Source organism: Rhinoraja longicauda, chromosome 6 (genome assembly GCF_053455715.1).
Source record: "Rhinoraja longicauda isolate Sanriku21f chromosome 6, sRhiLon1.1, whole genome shotgun sequence".
Classification (NCBI taxonomy): Eukaryota; Metazoa; Chordata; class Chondrichthyes; order Rajiformes; family Arhynchobatidae; genus Rhinoraja; species Rhinoraja longicauda.
This window is the reverse complement of record NC_135958.1, coordinates 9,615,095-9,631,766: the sequence shown is the minus strand read 5'-3', so window position 1 is coordinate 9,631,766 and position 16,672 is coordinate 9,615,095. Positions and strand designations below refer to the sequence as shown.

At 39.2% G+C, this 16,672-nt stretch overlaps 1 protein-coding gene across 3 annotated transcripts in view; it reads left to right on the top strand.

The window, feature by feature from the left end:
• Positions 1–16,672, top strand: part of phkb (phosphorylase kinase, beta) — a 133,327-nt gene that overhangs the window by 45,953 nt on the left and 70,702 nt on the right. For all 3 annotated transcript variants that reach the window (XM_078400431.1, XM_078400429.1, XM_078400430.1), the window contains 6 exons: positions 1,021–1,136; positions 4,929–4,992; positions 7,979–8,074; positions 8,561–8,758; positions 14,839–14,896; positions 15,907–15,984. In XM_078400431.1, coding sequence (XP_078256557.1) covers positions 1,021–1,136; positions 4,929–4,992; positions 7,979–8,074; positions 8,561–8,758; positions 14,839–14,896; positions 15,907–15,984 — 610 coding nt within the window. The remainder of the gene's footprint in view (positions 1–1,020; positions 1,137–4,928; positions 4,993–7,978; positions 8,075–8,560; positions 8,759–14,838; positions 14,897–15,906; positions 15,985–16,672) is intronic.

Here is a 16,672-nt window from a genome sequence, read left to right as displayed (position 1 = left end):
TACATATTCCTAACATTTAATTTTAAGAGCCAAAGAGTTTGCAAAGAGATATTTATGACTTAGCATGTCATCCACACATTATGCAAAAAAGACCAAAACATTTCCCAGGGATTTTACAGGGAATCCTCAAATTCTTATGAATTTGGGTGATTTCATCTTTATTATGCAGTATTAATTCTGCTGAATCTAATTGTTGTTTTCCAGGTTCTGAATAGCCACTTTAATAATCAGTTTCCATAGCACCCATGTCAGGCTAACTGGCCAACAGTTCCTTGTTTTCTCTCTGCCTCTTTCTTGAACATTGACCTTACTTCTGCTATCTTCCGTCCCATGGGATTGCTCTGAAATCTACCTCAATCCATCCATTGTCACTATGTCCATTTCTTTTGCAAACCTTGTATTTAGTCAATCAGATCCAGATGATATATTCTTTTATGGTATCATTTTCTTTATTAAGATTAATTGATGATTCTCCTTCTCATTATCCCAAAGTTTCAGAATTTATTTGTGCTTGTACTGTGAAAGCACTTGCAAAAACACATGTTTGACACCTTTGCCATTTTGTTATTCCACATTTTAATTTCCCTTCTCTCTATTTTTGCAATGAACACTTGAATGCTACAAATACCAACTAAACGATGAATCATGAATGGTCTTGGTTTTGCTTTCTCACTAATATTGGATTTTAAAATGCATTTCTGTTTTTTTGTTTATTATGTTATCTATGAGTACTGTGTTTACAGATGTCATGCTGCTGCAAGTAAGAGTTTCATTGTTCCATTCGGTACCTATGACAAGTAAACACTCTTGACTCTCTTTATTTGTTTTTGCTAATTTCTATGCATGCAGATACTTTCATAATTAATGTTTCTTTCTCCTGATGGTTTTGTATCTCCCGATGGTTTGATCTCACACATGCTCCTCTTTCAGTTATGAAATAAAAAGCCATCATTTTGTGGTCTGGTTTAAAACAAGTTGGTGAATTTCATCTGCCCATGTCTATTTGTGCTTTTTTAAAAGGTATGTTTCATTCAAAATCTTGTATTCTGTGTGGAAAGAAGCTATCGTAGACCAGATTTTGGTATGTGGGAAAGAGGAAGCAAATACAACAATGGGAGCACCGAGCTGCACTCAAGGTAGGACCTTTCACAGCTGTGTCATAGCACAAGTATTGTAATGAATTTAACATATTGATTAACTGCATGGACAAGAAATAGATCAGATTTTATTATAATGAAGAATTGCAACTTTTAAAACAGTGTAATTTTGAGTTCATTGTTAACTCTTTTTTTCTCTTTCTACTGTAAAAATCCTAATGCATTCTATTTCTATGGCTTTATATAGCGAGCTTGTCCCCAATTTAGATGTCTCAACAAATATTTGGTCTGGCTAATCTTGAAGGAGACACAAGAGATCGCAGATGCTGGAATATTGTACAGAGCACAAAGTACTCAGCAGGTTGGCGGCATCTGAGGAGGAAATAGACAAGTGATGTTTCAGGTCAGGAGTGAAGAAGGGTCCATGACCGAAATGTCGCCTGTCAATTCCCTCCACAGATGCTGCCTGGCATGCTGTGTTCCTTCAGCACCTTGTGTTTTGCTCTAATTTTGAAGGCATTAGACTGGAATTTGCAAAGGTTGTTTGAGAGAGACAGCAGCAAAAGAGATTTATTGCAATGTGGCTGTTTTTAAAAAATGAGAAAGGGATTGTTCAAGGCCAGCATGTTTCTGTTAGAGTAAAGAGCAAAGTTGGCAACTTTTGGGAATCCTGGTGGACAAGGGATGTTAAAGTTCAGATCAGGAAAATGATATGAGCAGTTGAGCAGTAGGGATCGGGGGTATGGCAATACTCTACTGTTTGTAAGATAAAGAATTTCACTGTGTTAACATTTTGCACAGGTGACTATAAAACGCACCATTGAAGTGAATTATTTGTGCTGTACAAGGGATGTAGGGGTACGCTGAGAGATTTTTGGAGAACTAGAAGGTGTTTGTTTATTTAAGAAGGGCTGAGTGGTCAAGACATTAAACCACAGGCAGTGAATCTAACAGAGGTTCAAAGGGACATCAAGTGGAGTTGGTGGACCTCAACCTAAATAATGCTCAGTTTGGGTTTTGCCAGGAACAACTCCGAGCTCCTTCGCACTCTTGCTTCAAACTCGGAGCTAAATTTCTGAGCTGAGCTGGGGTGACTGTCTTTGATGTGAAAATAGCATTTGACATCAGAGCTTCAGTCAGTGGGCATCACGGGGAATGTACTTGAGTCGCTGGGGGTAGTCGCATTTTCACAGATCAGTCACCCTGGCTCCAGGACATTGCTGCTGTGAGACTTCCCTAGGGCACTGCCATTGGCCAAATCATCTTCAACCTTCCCAAGGTCAGACGTGGGGACGTGCTGACTGCACAACATGTTCACTTCCCTTCATAACTTCTCAGAAAATGAAGCTGTCCATGCTTCTATCAAGCTGGCTTTAGAAAGGCTGTCACTGGCCATATCCTAGGGGACATCATAGGGGCGTGGCTGTGTTCTGCAGCTGCGGCTCACCGGCAGTCTCTCCGTTTTTTTTTTGTTTTTTTGTCATTGTCGTTGTTAAATGTACGTTTTGTTTTATTTTTAATTCTGTGTGTGTAGGGGGTGGTGGGGGGGTTGGGGGAAACCTTTTTTTCAAATCTCCTCCTCAACGGAGATGCGACCTTTACCGTGTCGTATCTCCGTTCGCGCTACGGCCTAACATCGTGGAGTCGGCGGCCTCCAGCTGGGATCGACCTCAAAGACTCCGGTCGCAGGGCCTGGACTTACCATCTCGGAGGCTTCGGCCGTGGGCCCTGCAGACCGCAACATCGGGAGTTCGCAGGTCCCTAGCTGGCGACCGGCTTTTGGGAGCTCCAACCGTAGCAGCTTCAACCGCCCCGAAGCGCGAGGTACGATCAACCCGCCCGCAGGCCCTTCATCGCCCTGCGTGGCCCGGCCGCAGCACTTTCCATCGCCCGTTGGGGGCTCAGGACTTTCATCGCCCTGCGTGGCTCGGCCCTGGGACTTTCCATCGCCCGGTGGGGGCTCAGGACTTTCATCGGCCTGCTCGGCTCGGCCCTGGGACTTTCCATCGCCCGGTGGGGGCTTCAAAAAGTTGGGAGCCTCGATCACCTCGTGGCACCACGGGAGAAGAATGAGGAGGAGATAAGACTTTGCCTTCCATCACAGTGAGGGTGTGCCTAGAGCAATCACTGTGATGGCTGTTTTGTGTAAAAAATTGTATCTGTGTGTCTTGTGCTTTTTAATGTCTGCTGCCGGACCCTGACGTGAGAGGACGCTGGCGTTGAGTATTCGCCGCTTTTCCGTCAGGATAGTTTGTTTGTTTTTATGTTAATTGTTTTTGTAAAGCGCTTTGAGCATGCGATAAGGCGCTATATAAAATAAATGGATTATTATTATTATTATTATCCTTGCACAGAGATCCTAATTGCTTACCCTTGGTGATATTGATCCAATTACATTTTAACTCTCCCACCATAAACACTCTGGAGAATTATTATTGATGAGAATCTTTATTGGAGTAGTCACACAAATACTGTGGCTACAAAAGCAGGTTAGGAAATGGGTATCCTGTGATGACCAATTTCCTAAAGCCTTTTTATTATCAATAGTGGTCAGATCTGGAAGGAGAAGCACTGGCCGGATGCCTGTAGGCATGCAGCTGTAACAGCATTCAAGAAAGTCAACACTGTATTGAATTGAAAGATACAGCATGGAAACAGGCCGTCAGCCCACTGAGTCCACGCCGACCATTGATCACCCATTCACACTCCTTCTATGTTTTCCCACCTTCACACGCAAGGGCAATTTACTCTCTACACCCAAGGACAATTTACAGAGGCCAATTAACTTACAAACCTGCACGTCTTAGTGATGTCAGAGTAAACCAGAGCAACCAGAAGAAAGCCATTCAGTCGAATGTGCAAACTCCACACAGACAGCACTCAAGGTCATGGTTAAACCCAGGTCTCTGGCGCTGTAAGGCAGCGGCTCCACCAGCTGCACCAGCGTGTCGCACAGGACTATATTGTGTGCTTTTATGACAACCCATCACCACACTAAGTATTCATTTCTTTAATCACCTGTGCACTGTTACTCAATGTGTACCACTTAAAAGTGCATTATGGCCCATCACTTTAGCTACCATGTTGCGACCTCTGAAACCGATAACAAAGGACAGAGGCGGCATACCACCAGTTGTTTCCCCTTCAAGCTGCATGCCATCCCGACCTGGCTGTGTGATTCCATATCTTACGCATAGAACAATTCAGACCAGGTCCTGTGAGATGGGATTAGTGCGAATGGGCACTTACTGGTCAGTATGGATGTAGTGGGCCAAATAGCTTGTTTCCATGCTGAGTGTCTCCATGACTATAACAATTTACTGTGCAATTTTTATCTGGTTAAAATGTTGTCAATATGAAAGTAATTAATCAAGGTAATAATGTTAGGAAAGAACTACATCTCTGGAGAGACAGAATGGGTGACCTTTTGGGTCGAGACCCTTCTTCAGACTGATGTGTCCACAGATTTCTGCCAGCTTTCTCTGTGCAATACCTTTTCAACATTGTTAATGTATTTTGATGTATTTCTTCCCTTTTTGTACTATTCGTAAAAAAAGTAAATTATTGATAAGGAAAATCCAGCGGGGCTCTTACTTTACATGTATTAATTTATACTTGGAGGTTTACAAGCATTTCTGTGAACAATCATCCTTCACCATCACCACTTTCCACCACGACACAGTAATTTGTAATGCGTTTATACCTGCCGCGTCAGCAAAAAACCTATCAAATGTCATTCGTTGCTAATATGTTTGCTTCTGAGACACTTATTGTATTGATGTTGTGCTTATATTGATTTTGAGATTTCAAGCATGATTTTTATTTCAATAGTTCAGTTGGTATGGCCAAATCAGCTTTGGAAGCAATCAATGGATTTAATCTCTTTGGAAACCAGGTATTTTAAATTAGATTTGTCAGTTTTCAATTTTAATATCAAGATTAGTAACTATGAGTTATTCATCTACAAATGCAATCAACATGAAATTATGCAAGGCTACAATAGAGTACATTATTTTCAAGAGTCCAATGTTTATGCAGGATGCAATCTAATTTAAATTGATTTAAATGAAAAGCTAATTACTGTAAATTGTGCTGCAGTGAAGACAATTTACAAAAGTTAGCATTTATACTTATTGTTTTGTATGATCTTTGGTGAAGGAATTTAATCTGCTATGAATGATTCACAAAACGGTACAAAATATAATTTAGTTTCCTTTCAACACATTAGAGTTAATGCTGTTGTCATCCTTCACTGCTTAAATAATTATCTGACTATATTTGGAAGTCTTTCAAAGAATCTAATTATGTTTTGCTAATTCCTAAGTCAATTTAACTTTTACATTAAATATTTATGACAAATATGTAATGTTTTAAGAATTAAAAAATAATAGAGGTATTTATCTTAGAACTGGTGCTGGCTCGAATGGCCTCCTCCTGCACCTATTTTCTATGTTTTCTAACTGTAGCCTTAAATGTTATTCTTGCCTGATTTGATTCTTATGAAATTTAGAAGTGTGCTGTAATTCTACATTACTTTTGCCAAAGTGATTGAGGATAACAGTTTGTATTACAATATCAAACCAGAATCCAACGAAGACTTTGCATCACAGTCCTTCCATTATTCAAAACATGAATAACAAGCATCCTCTTTGAATTGATTTTGGAGATTACAGAACTACTGAGATGAAGTGGAGCAGGAGTTGTAATCTTTGGATTGAGAACATAAGGCTATTACCAATATCAGTTGAGGCCCCATCAAAATTCCACTTGCACATGAAGCAGCACAGGTCTCATTTTGCAGTTTAATATTGAAAAGCCTTGTATTGTATTAACATAAATCCAGCACAAATCCCATTGAGTGCAAGTATAAAATAACATCTTGAGCAATTTTATTAAGATCTTATTTATTATTTAACAGCAAATCCATTTCTAAATTGATCTCCACATTAATATTTAAATGAAGCTAATTTGGTTGATGTGGAGTTACTAAATATAAACCTGCAAAGTAGGTTTACATAAACAATTGATGCAAATGTATTTGAAATTGTGCTCAAAGAAGAAGGGATTTATAGAAATACAATATTTCTCAGACTGATAGTGAAAAAACTGAAAGCTATTTCCCAAACTCATTTCATACTCGTACCGCAGCTTCAAAAGATTCCAGAGGTTATGTCTCTCGTGTTGTACCACTTTTCAGTGTTCCCCAAAGTTGGAGCATTGCTTACACTTGCAGCTAATGTGCCTGTAATGCTACAGCAAGTGAGACTTTCTTTGTTCTGGTTCATTCTCGGTGCATCTTACAAAGAAATTCTCAACTCTTAATTGAGAACATGGAGTATTGAAGTATCTCACGCTAAGGCTGACCCACTGAGTTTTTAGATTTAGATTTTAGATTTAGAGATACAGCGTGGAAACAGGCCCTTCGGCCCACCAAGTCTGCGCTGCCCAGCGATCCCCGCACATTAACACTATCTACACACACTAGGGACAATTTTTACATTTACCCAGTCAATTAACCTACATACCTGTACGTCTTTGGAGTGTCGGAGGAAACCGAAGATCTCGGAGAAAACCCACGCAGGTCACGGGGAGAACGTACAAACTCCATACAGACGGCACCCGTAGTCAGGATCGAACCTAAGTCCTGGCGCTGCATTCGCTGTAAGGCAGCAACTCTACCGCTGCGCCACCGTGCCGCCCTTCCTCTAGCACTTTGTGTTCTTCACTTTGTGGCCAGCAGCTGCAATTCCTTGTGTCTCCATCTTAACTCTTTCTTAATTGTGCATCACAATTTCTGAGTTCATTTTCGAGGGGTGTTGTATTCAGTTGACAATCGTTTCTTTAAATAAACATATTCTGAGACCTAAATCAGGGGTGGATCTGGGATTGGATGACTCTAGATCAGTTGTGCTCAACAGGAAAGAGTGGGTCTTAAAATGTCTGGCATAAGTGAACTCACAAAGCAGGATCTGTCCTACAAATAAAATAATATTTTTTTACAATTAAAAAAAAACCTAATTCTACGTTTTATATTCCAAATCAAATTTCACTGTACTTAATTGGTACATGTGACAATAAACTGACCTTGAAACCTTGAATTATTTTAATAGTTGATACCCCTTCTGGAGCTTTTTCACCCCCAAAAAAGTAGGAAATAAAAGAAAGCCATTCTGTGGTATTTTGTGTTTATTTAGTAGATCATTATGCCAAAATGCTCACAGAGGGTAGAAAGTGAAAGTTAATACTATCCTAAGAAATTAGTATGAATATATCCATATTGCGGATTTCAAATAATCTTAGCAACCTTTTCTCAGTAACTTAATATATAATTTCTAATTTAAACTTTATATTTTTAAGCAAGCAGTGTTCTGCTACTTTGATATATCAGCCATATTCGGTTTACTTCCTCTGTGTGCTAAATATCATTTGGCTCTGTGAGACTTCCATGAAGTTATGTCTTCAATGCTGAAGAGGCCGGAATCACAAACCACTTCTTAGATCTTTTCCCTTTGACACTAAGCATCAGCTATGGTTATTTTTTAATGATCTGGCAGTTTGCTGCACAATGATCTTTTACATAGTCCTAGTTCCTGTATCATTATCTAGCTCCAGTATCATTATTTTAAAAGTTTCAGTTGAAGAAACACCTAAACAATACCAAATGTCAAATTGCTATTTGAGCCTGAATATTAATATTTTGATGGAGTCATTCCTGTGAAATCTATAGAAACATTTTATTATGTTAAAGGTGGTATATAAATATACTATGGTCAGCAGAAATTTGAGTATTTTCAAAATAATAGTGAGAAAAAATTGTTACTTGTTTGTGTATGTATATGTATGGGTATTCACGAAATATATATCCTTTTGTTTTTATTTAGGGTTGTTCTTGGTCTGTCATTTTTGTTGATTTTGATGCTCACAATCGGAACAGACAAACATTTTGTTCACTCCTTCCACGAGAATCTAGGTCTCATGTAAGTATTTCTGCAGATTAAGAGAATTTCATAAAAAGAGAATTAACTGCTTGCATCTTTCTGCATAACCTGTTTTATTGCTTTAATGTTTTGAAGCATGCATTGAATTGGAAGGCTAAAAAGAACAGATGAACAAAATTTGATTTAAAAAAAATATTTAATAGATTTTGACTGTTACTGGTACTTGTGAATCAGTAGTAGTTCTCAACAGTAGTTAGCTTTTTAACAAAACAGCAAATCTTTTTAATCAGTCATATGTTGCATACACAAATACTGTTAACCTCACAACACCAAACTTTTTCTCTGCTAATTGTGTAACGTTTTCAAAGATTTGCTAATCCTTATTTCATAATTCTTATTTATTTATATAGACCATATTGTATTTTATTTGTATAGAACTTGCCAACAGCAATATTAATTATATGCAATATCTAGGAATGTTCAACTAAGTGTTTGAAACCAATTTGAGTAATGTATTTTCCCCAGAATACAGATGCTGCCCTCCTGCCATGTATAAGTTACCCTGCATTTGCAGTGGAAGATGATGCCTTGTTTGATCAAACTATGGAGAAGATTGTTCGTAAACTGAGAGGAAGCTATGGAATGAAACGCTTCTTAAGAGATGGATACAGAACAGGATTGGAGGACCATTCACGGCGATATTACAAACCAGCTGAAATTAAGGTAATTTCCATATTGTCATTTTCCTAAAGTGTTCTGTGAAATGTTAGTTCTTTTTGGGTCAATCCCCTCATTCTTTCACATATTGCGATCGTTCGTTCCGGTGAAGGCGCTGTGCATACGGCAGCCAGCCAACAGTCGCTTGTCTTTTTCTTTTTGTTTTCACTTTTAAGTTCAAGTTTTTGTGTACCTTGATGTGTGTTGTGACTGTTGGCAGACCAATTTCCCTTCAGGGATTAATAAAGTTTTATTGTATTGTATATTCTTTAAGGATTATGTGGCATAGTGGTTAGGTTACTGATAGTAATTAAGAAGCTCAAGTGAACAATCTAGAAACTCAAATTCAAATTCCATGAAGCTGAAGTATTTAAATTCAGTTTATTACATAATCTTAAACTTATAACAAATAAAGTCTCAATAATGGAAACTGAAATTGCCATATTGTTGTTCGAACTCATTTGACTCGCTCTCCTTTTCGTAACGTGACTCCAATACATGCTGCTAATTCAAAACAAGTTGGTCGAGTATTAACTGCCCTCTAAAATGCAATAACAAATGATACCAGATCCCATGAGGCACAGATGAGGAACCATCATCACTCATGTGACAAACTCTCTTCCCTTATATGACAAGCCCTCGTCCCCCATTTGATGAACCAATATTCTTCCATGTTGATAAAACAATGAGAGTGGCGAGAACATCAAATGCACACTGGGATTTCAGGACCCTGGTGCAGACCTTGCCAACAATGTTCATGTCCCCGAATGAATAGAGTGTGCTCTGTGCTTTGAACTAGATAACCCTTTATTTGAAGAATGTGCAGGTCAACCAGTTAATAAGAGGTACTGGAGCACTATTTCTCTAAGCTTGAAACTTTTGGGAAGGGAAGTCTCCTGTTCATTTGATATTTCCTTTGGTTGTAGTTGAGAACAGGAATTTGCATGCAGCTGACATTATGGTTCTTTTATGTTGTGCCAATGTGAGACAACATATTCTACTCTATTTTACTTTTAACTTGGGACTACAGAGTATTTTCTTTCTCTTCTGCCAGCATTTGAAAGTTACAGAAATATACATTTCTTTTCTTTACTGCCTTATTCCCATGTTAACCAAAACCACTTCACAGCCAAGAGCTTGCGTTTGAACTGCGCTCATTGTTGTCATGTAGGCAATAAAACAATGATAAGAAGCAGCAAATTAGATTCGCAAGTGCATCTATTTATTAATAAAGGGATGTAATTTGGCCAAGACATTAGAACCATTTACTGAGATGGGATCTAACTGAGATCTAAATATGTAGATTGGCCCTCACAAAGAAGTACTCCACTGAGATGTCAGGCTAGAGTTTAATTCTGCAGCAAGGAGTGTAGCTGCTGGTTTAAACCAAAGATAGACACAAAAAGCTGGAGTAACTCTTCTTAATTTCTCCTAGGATGATGTCTTACTCCAGAGAAACCCACCGAGTTACTCCAGCTTTTTGTGTCTAGAGTTGAATACTGATTGGTTTGATAACTGCTATTTAAACCCCAAAATATTTTCAAGCAAGGACAAACCAACAGGTGTCTAGCAAATCTGGTCATATCTTTGCCATTATCTTGAAGGAATCTTCAGAACTTGAAGATAGGAAAGGAATATCAATCTTTAAAGAGGTCCTATATTCAAATAAGCTGTGCGTTTTGGATTGTTAAAGTATAAGACGATGCTCTTAAAAAGGTAATAATAAAATGGCTGGATAGGTCTGGTTTGGTATGTTAGTCCATTAAGCAAAAGGAGGAATAATTGTCTAACAAATGTAATGAATTCTCTAAGGAAATGTAAGCCCTTGTTGAAAAGAAAATTTCACGGGAATGTGAGCAAGTGGTTAATATCTGGGATAGGCGCAAAATGCTTGAGTAACTTAACGGAACAGGCAGCATCTCTGGATAGAAGGAATAGGTGATGTTTTAGGTTGAGACCCTTCTTCAGATTGAGAGTCATGGGAGAGGAAGACACAGATATAAGGATGTGTAAGGTGTGAAAATGATACATCAAAGGGGATGCAGTTCAAGAAAAATGTAGAATAGATCATTGTTAGTTTGGAGAAGGTGACAACAAAGCATACAGAGATTAAATTTAATCAGGGGGACAGTCAGACTGATTGGAGAACTAGGAAGGGGAGGGATGGAGAGAGAGGGAAAGCCAGGGTTTTGAAGTCAGAGAAGTCAATGTTCATACCGCTGGGGCTGCCAAGCGAAATATGAGGTGCTGTTTCTCCAATTTGCGCTGGGCCTCACCCTGACAGTGGAGGAGGCCCGGGGCAGATAGGTCAGTATGGGAATGGGAGGGGGAGTTAAAGTGTGTAGCAATCAGGAGATCTAGTAGGTTTAGGCAGACTGAGCGGAGGTGTTCAGGTCTTCAGCGAGATCTAGAATGGGCTCCTTAAGGAATCAGTGAAAGTGAACAATATTAATTCAATCATATGCAAATTGGGTAGATCTGCTTCAGAAAATTACATTACTTAAATTAAAATACAGTGTAGTGATCACTTGAGACCTGACATTTAGTAAGTGTAGTTTGCTTGTGAGAAACAGGTAAGTGAATTTGCAATTCTTCCATTTTTTCACTACAGGGATTTTTCTTTGCTGAATTAGTTATGATTGATTGCAACAATTAACCAGTCACTCCATTATCATCATATCTTAAAACCAGCAGGATGGTGGAGGATCAATTCTTGTCCAGTAATCCTGATGTTACTTAGGAATGATTTATTGATAATTTAATAATATTATGCCACAGCATCAATTTGTCTAGAATGTCGCTCCGGGAACAGTTTAATTCAATTTGAAAGTTAGCTAAACCAGAGAAAGGAAAAGGGTAGCTTTAAATGTATTGACCTGGCATATGTTCAGTGCTGGTGCCCTCATGTCTGCATAAACAACATGGAGTTTGAATTGGGAACAGAAACAAAATTGGAAACAAACTCAGTGGATCGAGCAGCATCCATTTGGGGAGGGGGAGAAGGGGCAGGGTGCGAGATTCATCTAAACATAACACATATGAAATGCTAAAGGGCAGTGGATACATTGGGTGGGTAAACCGATCAGTAGAAAAATTGACTTGGGCAGCGAAGAGAAATAAACAGGTGACAAAACTGAAGACACACAGAACTGTAGATATTTGAATGCAGAACACAAAGTGCTAGAGTAAGTCTATGGGTCAGGCAGCATCTCAGGAGGATGTGAATTGGCAACATTTTGCATTTAAACACTTCAGCGGGAAAACTATGATTCAAGGCACAAGTATGTCATGGGAGGGATCTAGGTGTATTTCTGTGTAGTTCATGGAGGCTGGTGGATTGTACGTCAGAACTGCGATGGAAAACTCTGCACTTGCCTAGATGTTTGCAGCTCAATAACAATCCGTAAGCTCGGCAAAATACTAGACAAAATAACCTGCTTGATTGGCACTTCATCCACTGCCCTAAACCTTCATACCTTCCACCGCCTTATTATCTACAAAATACACTGCAGTTACATCCCCCTGTCGTGAACTGCCTAGCCATACCTCTTGAGTAAATACAAGACCAAATCATTCTCAATTTGGCCAGCTGTCCATACTCACTGCATAACATTTTCCCCAGAGCGGAAGTGTTCAGGTCTTCAGCGAGATCTAGAATGGGCTCTTTGGGGAGATATGCAAATTGGGTAGATCTGCTTCAGAAAATTCTGGTGAATGCATACGTCCAACTATATTGGACACTCCAATGTCACACACTGACAGCAGTGGCTCAGCATCTGTGGGTATATCATTCAGCTCGCTGTCCCAGCATTGTCCTGGTGGCTAGGGACAAGCCTTGCCTCCTATCAATGTTGTCACGGCTGAGCAAGAGCTTGTACTTGTCCTTGTAATGCATAGACACTTGCAAACAATTAATATTGCCTTAAATGATAAAAATAAACATTAAATCTGTTAAAAACATTGAAAATCTAAAATAACGGACAATTTTAGGATAGAGTAATGTAAATAACTGAATACTTCAATACAGCATGGAATGTTGATTCTGCAGTTGATGTAGCTGACGGTGTAGTTGATATCTATCAATATATCTTTATTGTCATTGTACAAGTAAAACGAGATTAAGTATGCCACTTCCATATCGTTGCTATAAAATAAATAAAACACGGCGAAAACAAAAAAACAACAAAAAAAAGGGAGAAAAAAGGTAAATTGCAAATAGGTTCATGCAGGGTCAATTGTGCCAGATGACCATGGGGGCAGAGACATATGGGGGGCACTGAGCAGGTCCGCTTCAGAGCAGCTATAGCTCTAGGAATAAAGCTGTTTCTTAGTCTGGAGGTGCGGGCGTAGAAGGCCTTGTGACGTCTGCCAGATGGAGGTAGTTCAAACAGACGGTGGCATGGGTGTGTGGAGTCCTTGTAGATGCTGGTGGCTTTCCTGAGGCAGCGTGCGTTGTAGATGTCCTCCAGGGCTGGTAGCTGTATCCCAATGATCCTCTGCGCTCTGCAGCCAACCCGCTGAAGAGCTCTCCTATCCGCTGCCGTGCAGCTGAGATACCACACAGAGATGCTGTATGTTAGTATGCTCTCTGGTGCAGTGGTACAAGGTCATCAGCAACTGCTGGGGCAGACCAGCCTTTTTCAGCGTCCTCAGGAAAAACAGCCGTTGCTGTGCTTTCTTGACCAGCGCAGCAGTGTTAGTGGACCATGAGAGGCTCTCTGAAATGTGTGTGCCCAGAAACCTGAAGCTGGACACTCTCTCCTCTCTGTCCCCATTGATGAAGACTGGAGCATATTCCTCTTTCTGTGGCTTTCTAAAGTTGATGATTAGCTCCTTGGTCTTAGCTGTGTTTAGGGACAGGTTGTTCTCTGAGCACCAGCTCGCCAGGTTCTGCACCTCTGCTCTGTAGGCTGATTCATTGCCGTTGGAGATCAGCCCAATCACTGTTGTGTCTTCCGCAAATTTGACGATATATGGTGAATCCCCAGCATTAGGGAGCAAGTTACCGCTCTGCTATTATTGCCATGTGGAGTCTAGCAGAGGAGGGACGGGATCGCTACACCAGCATTTCTACCACGTGCTGGTCTCGGTATTTAAGGAAGGATGTGTGTGCTTTGAAGGCAATGCAATGAGGTTTCACTAGAATATGGGATCACTGGGATGAAAGGGTTGATGCATGAAAAGTTGAGCTGATTGGGCCTATACTCACTGGAGTCTAGAAGAATGAGAGATGATCTTAATGAAATATGCAAGATTCTGAGTGGTATTGGCAGGGTGGATGTTAAAATGATATTTCTCTTTACACTGGTATTTAAAATGGGGCTGTGATTTCAAAACTATTTCGGATGGAGATATGGAAAAAGTTTACGCTGCCTATCCATGTTCGCCTGAGATGCTGCCTGTCCACTGAGTTACTCCAGCACTTGGTGTTTTTTGTTGTTGTTGTAAACCAGCATCTGCAGTCCTTGTGTCTAAGATTCTTCACTCAGAGGTATTTCTCTTTGAAAGATAGACAAAAGGTGCTGGAGCAACTCAGCGGCTCAGGCAGCATCTCTGGAGAAAACGGTGGGATGACGTTTCGGGTCAAAACCCTTCTTCAGACTGTCACTTTGGAATTCTGCAAGCTGTGAATCTATTCAAGGCAGAGATTGACAGATATATAAACTACAGGGGATTGTGGAGAATGGGGAGCGAGCAGGAAAGTGATATTAAGGCCAAGTTTCGATCAACCATACTCTTATTGAACATTCAAGCAGACTCGAGAGTCAATTGGCCTCCTCCTGTTTCTTGTGCTTTTGTACACATAGCAGTGAGTTACCACCATACTGTAATTTATTAGGTGGGGATTCTCTATTGTTGGCTCCTGGTCGCTAAAGGATTTAAATGTTATTACATTGAAATAGCATTTATTCATATTTACATTTTATTTTTTTAAATCTCATTTTCATTGATGTCGAATTTGATGTTGAAATTGTAAATGATATCTTAAGAATGGTGTGTCCATTTTTATAAGCAAGTTACTGTTACATTTTATACATTTTTAATGTACTGCATTAACCATTATTAATAATTTTTTTCTTTTCTAGCTGTTTGATGGCATTGAATGTGAATTTCCTCTGTTTTACATTTATTTGGTAATTGATGGTAAGTAAAATGTGCAAGTTGCCTGATCTGAAAAGTCTTTTTTATTCAGGGGTATTGATTAACATTACTACTGGATTGGAAGTATCTAGTTTACTTCCGATTACCTTTTAAAAACTTTAAAAATCACTCTTTTGCCATTGGGTAATAGCGTAAACTATTCCCACAATGTATAACATTTATCCTTGCAGAAATCAATTCATTCAAAGTGGATAAAAGGCTGAGAATAGAATTAACAAAGGGAACGTATTGATAACCAGAGAACACCGATGTACGGTGACAAAAGCTTTTATTAAAATTTATGATTTTTTATTTTAATGCCATTTCCAAAATCATCAATAAATTGGATCAAAATGTCATTACCGATGGTCTTTGTAATTATTGCACCAGGTGCTCTGGTTTCCTCCCACACTCCAAAGATGTACAAGTTTGTAGGTTAATTGGCTTCGGTAAGAATTATAAATTGTCCCTAGTGTGTAGGATAGTGTTAGAGTATGGGGATCGCTGATCGGCACAGACTTGGTGGGCTGAAGGGCTTGTTTCCATGCTGTATCTCTAAAATAATCTAAACTAAACTAAATATACTCCCTGTGATTTTCATTTGTGCAAGTTAAAGCCTTTCCTTTGTAATGTTTAGTGTTATAAAATGAGTTGGTGCCATGCTTTGTACAGCATGATGTATCTGTAAACTGATAATGCTGTTCACTCCACACCCAAGATGTAAGTTGGATGGTGCAACTAATTGCAGCGTCATGGCACTACAAGGCACGGCCAGCACATTTCATGCTCAGGTGGGTCTTGGGTCATTACCAGCCCTCCTCTCCCACCCTTCTCTCCCCTTCCAAGGTTTCAATTTGACACTCAACTTGCTGACCCATAATTCTCACCATACCAATCATTACTTACAATTTTAATACACCAGTTTTGTGTGAAATCAACTTTTTAGGCAAACAAGAGATTTTTGAAACTTTTTTAAAAAAAAGTAAAAATGGCTTGTGGCTTGTTTTCTCCAGGGGTATTTAGAGGTAAACATAATCAAGTGAATGAATACATGAAGCTCCTGGAACCATTGCTGCATCATTCATATGAAGGTAAGGAAAATCCTCATGATAATATTGAAGCAAGAGTTTGTCAGTTCCAAAGATACTAGAGGAACAAGATAGACCACGCGACTCTAAAAACCATCATGGAGCCATTTTAGTAGGCAGAAACTTGCAGAAACATTTTATAAGAAAAATAACAAAAATCTGTGAATTGATAGATGAGATATATTCTGCATTTTAATGGTATCATCACACATACTGTTCCCCCAAAACACTGATTAGCGAGAAGCATAGCGAACGGCAGGTTTTGCCTATAAAATGGCTCCTTTGTGTACTACACTTCAGTATAGGCGATTTCAACGGAGTGGTCCATCTTGTTCCCCTAGTGTCTTTGGTCAGTTCTTATCTTAGATTCAATGCAGAACCAAGGGCAAATGTAAATGTGGCATTATTGCAGAAGTTTGAACAAATACATTTCTTGCATTCATATATAATTATTTCAGTATGTTTGTTCTAATTATATGTATGATCCGTGAAGTTTAGAGTTTGTTTAGAACAAGGTTTTTATGCACTGCAGAGTTCAGTAATAACGAAAGAACATTTCTTATTTGTAATTCCAGCATGAAACTTTCCAGTTGATCTACTGATCAATAAGTAGAATGAGGATAATGTGAATGGGAGGTCACTTTTTTAAAAAATCTGTAAAATTACAAGCACAATTTGGAGATTGGTGGAA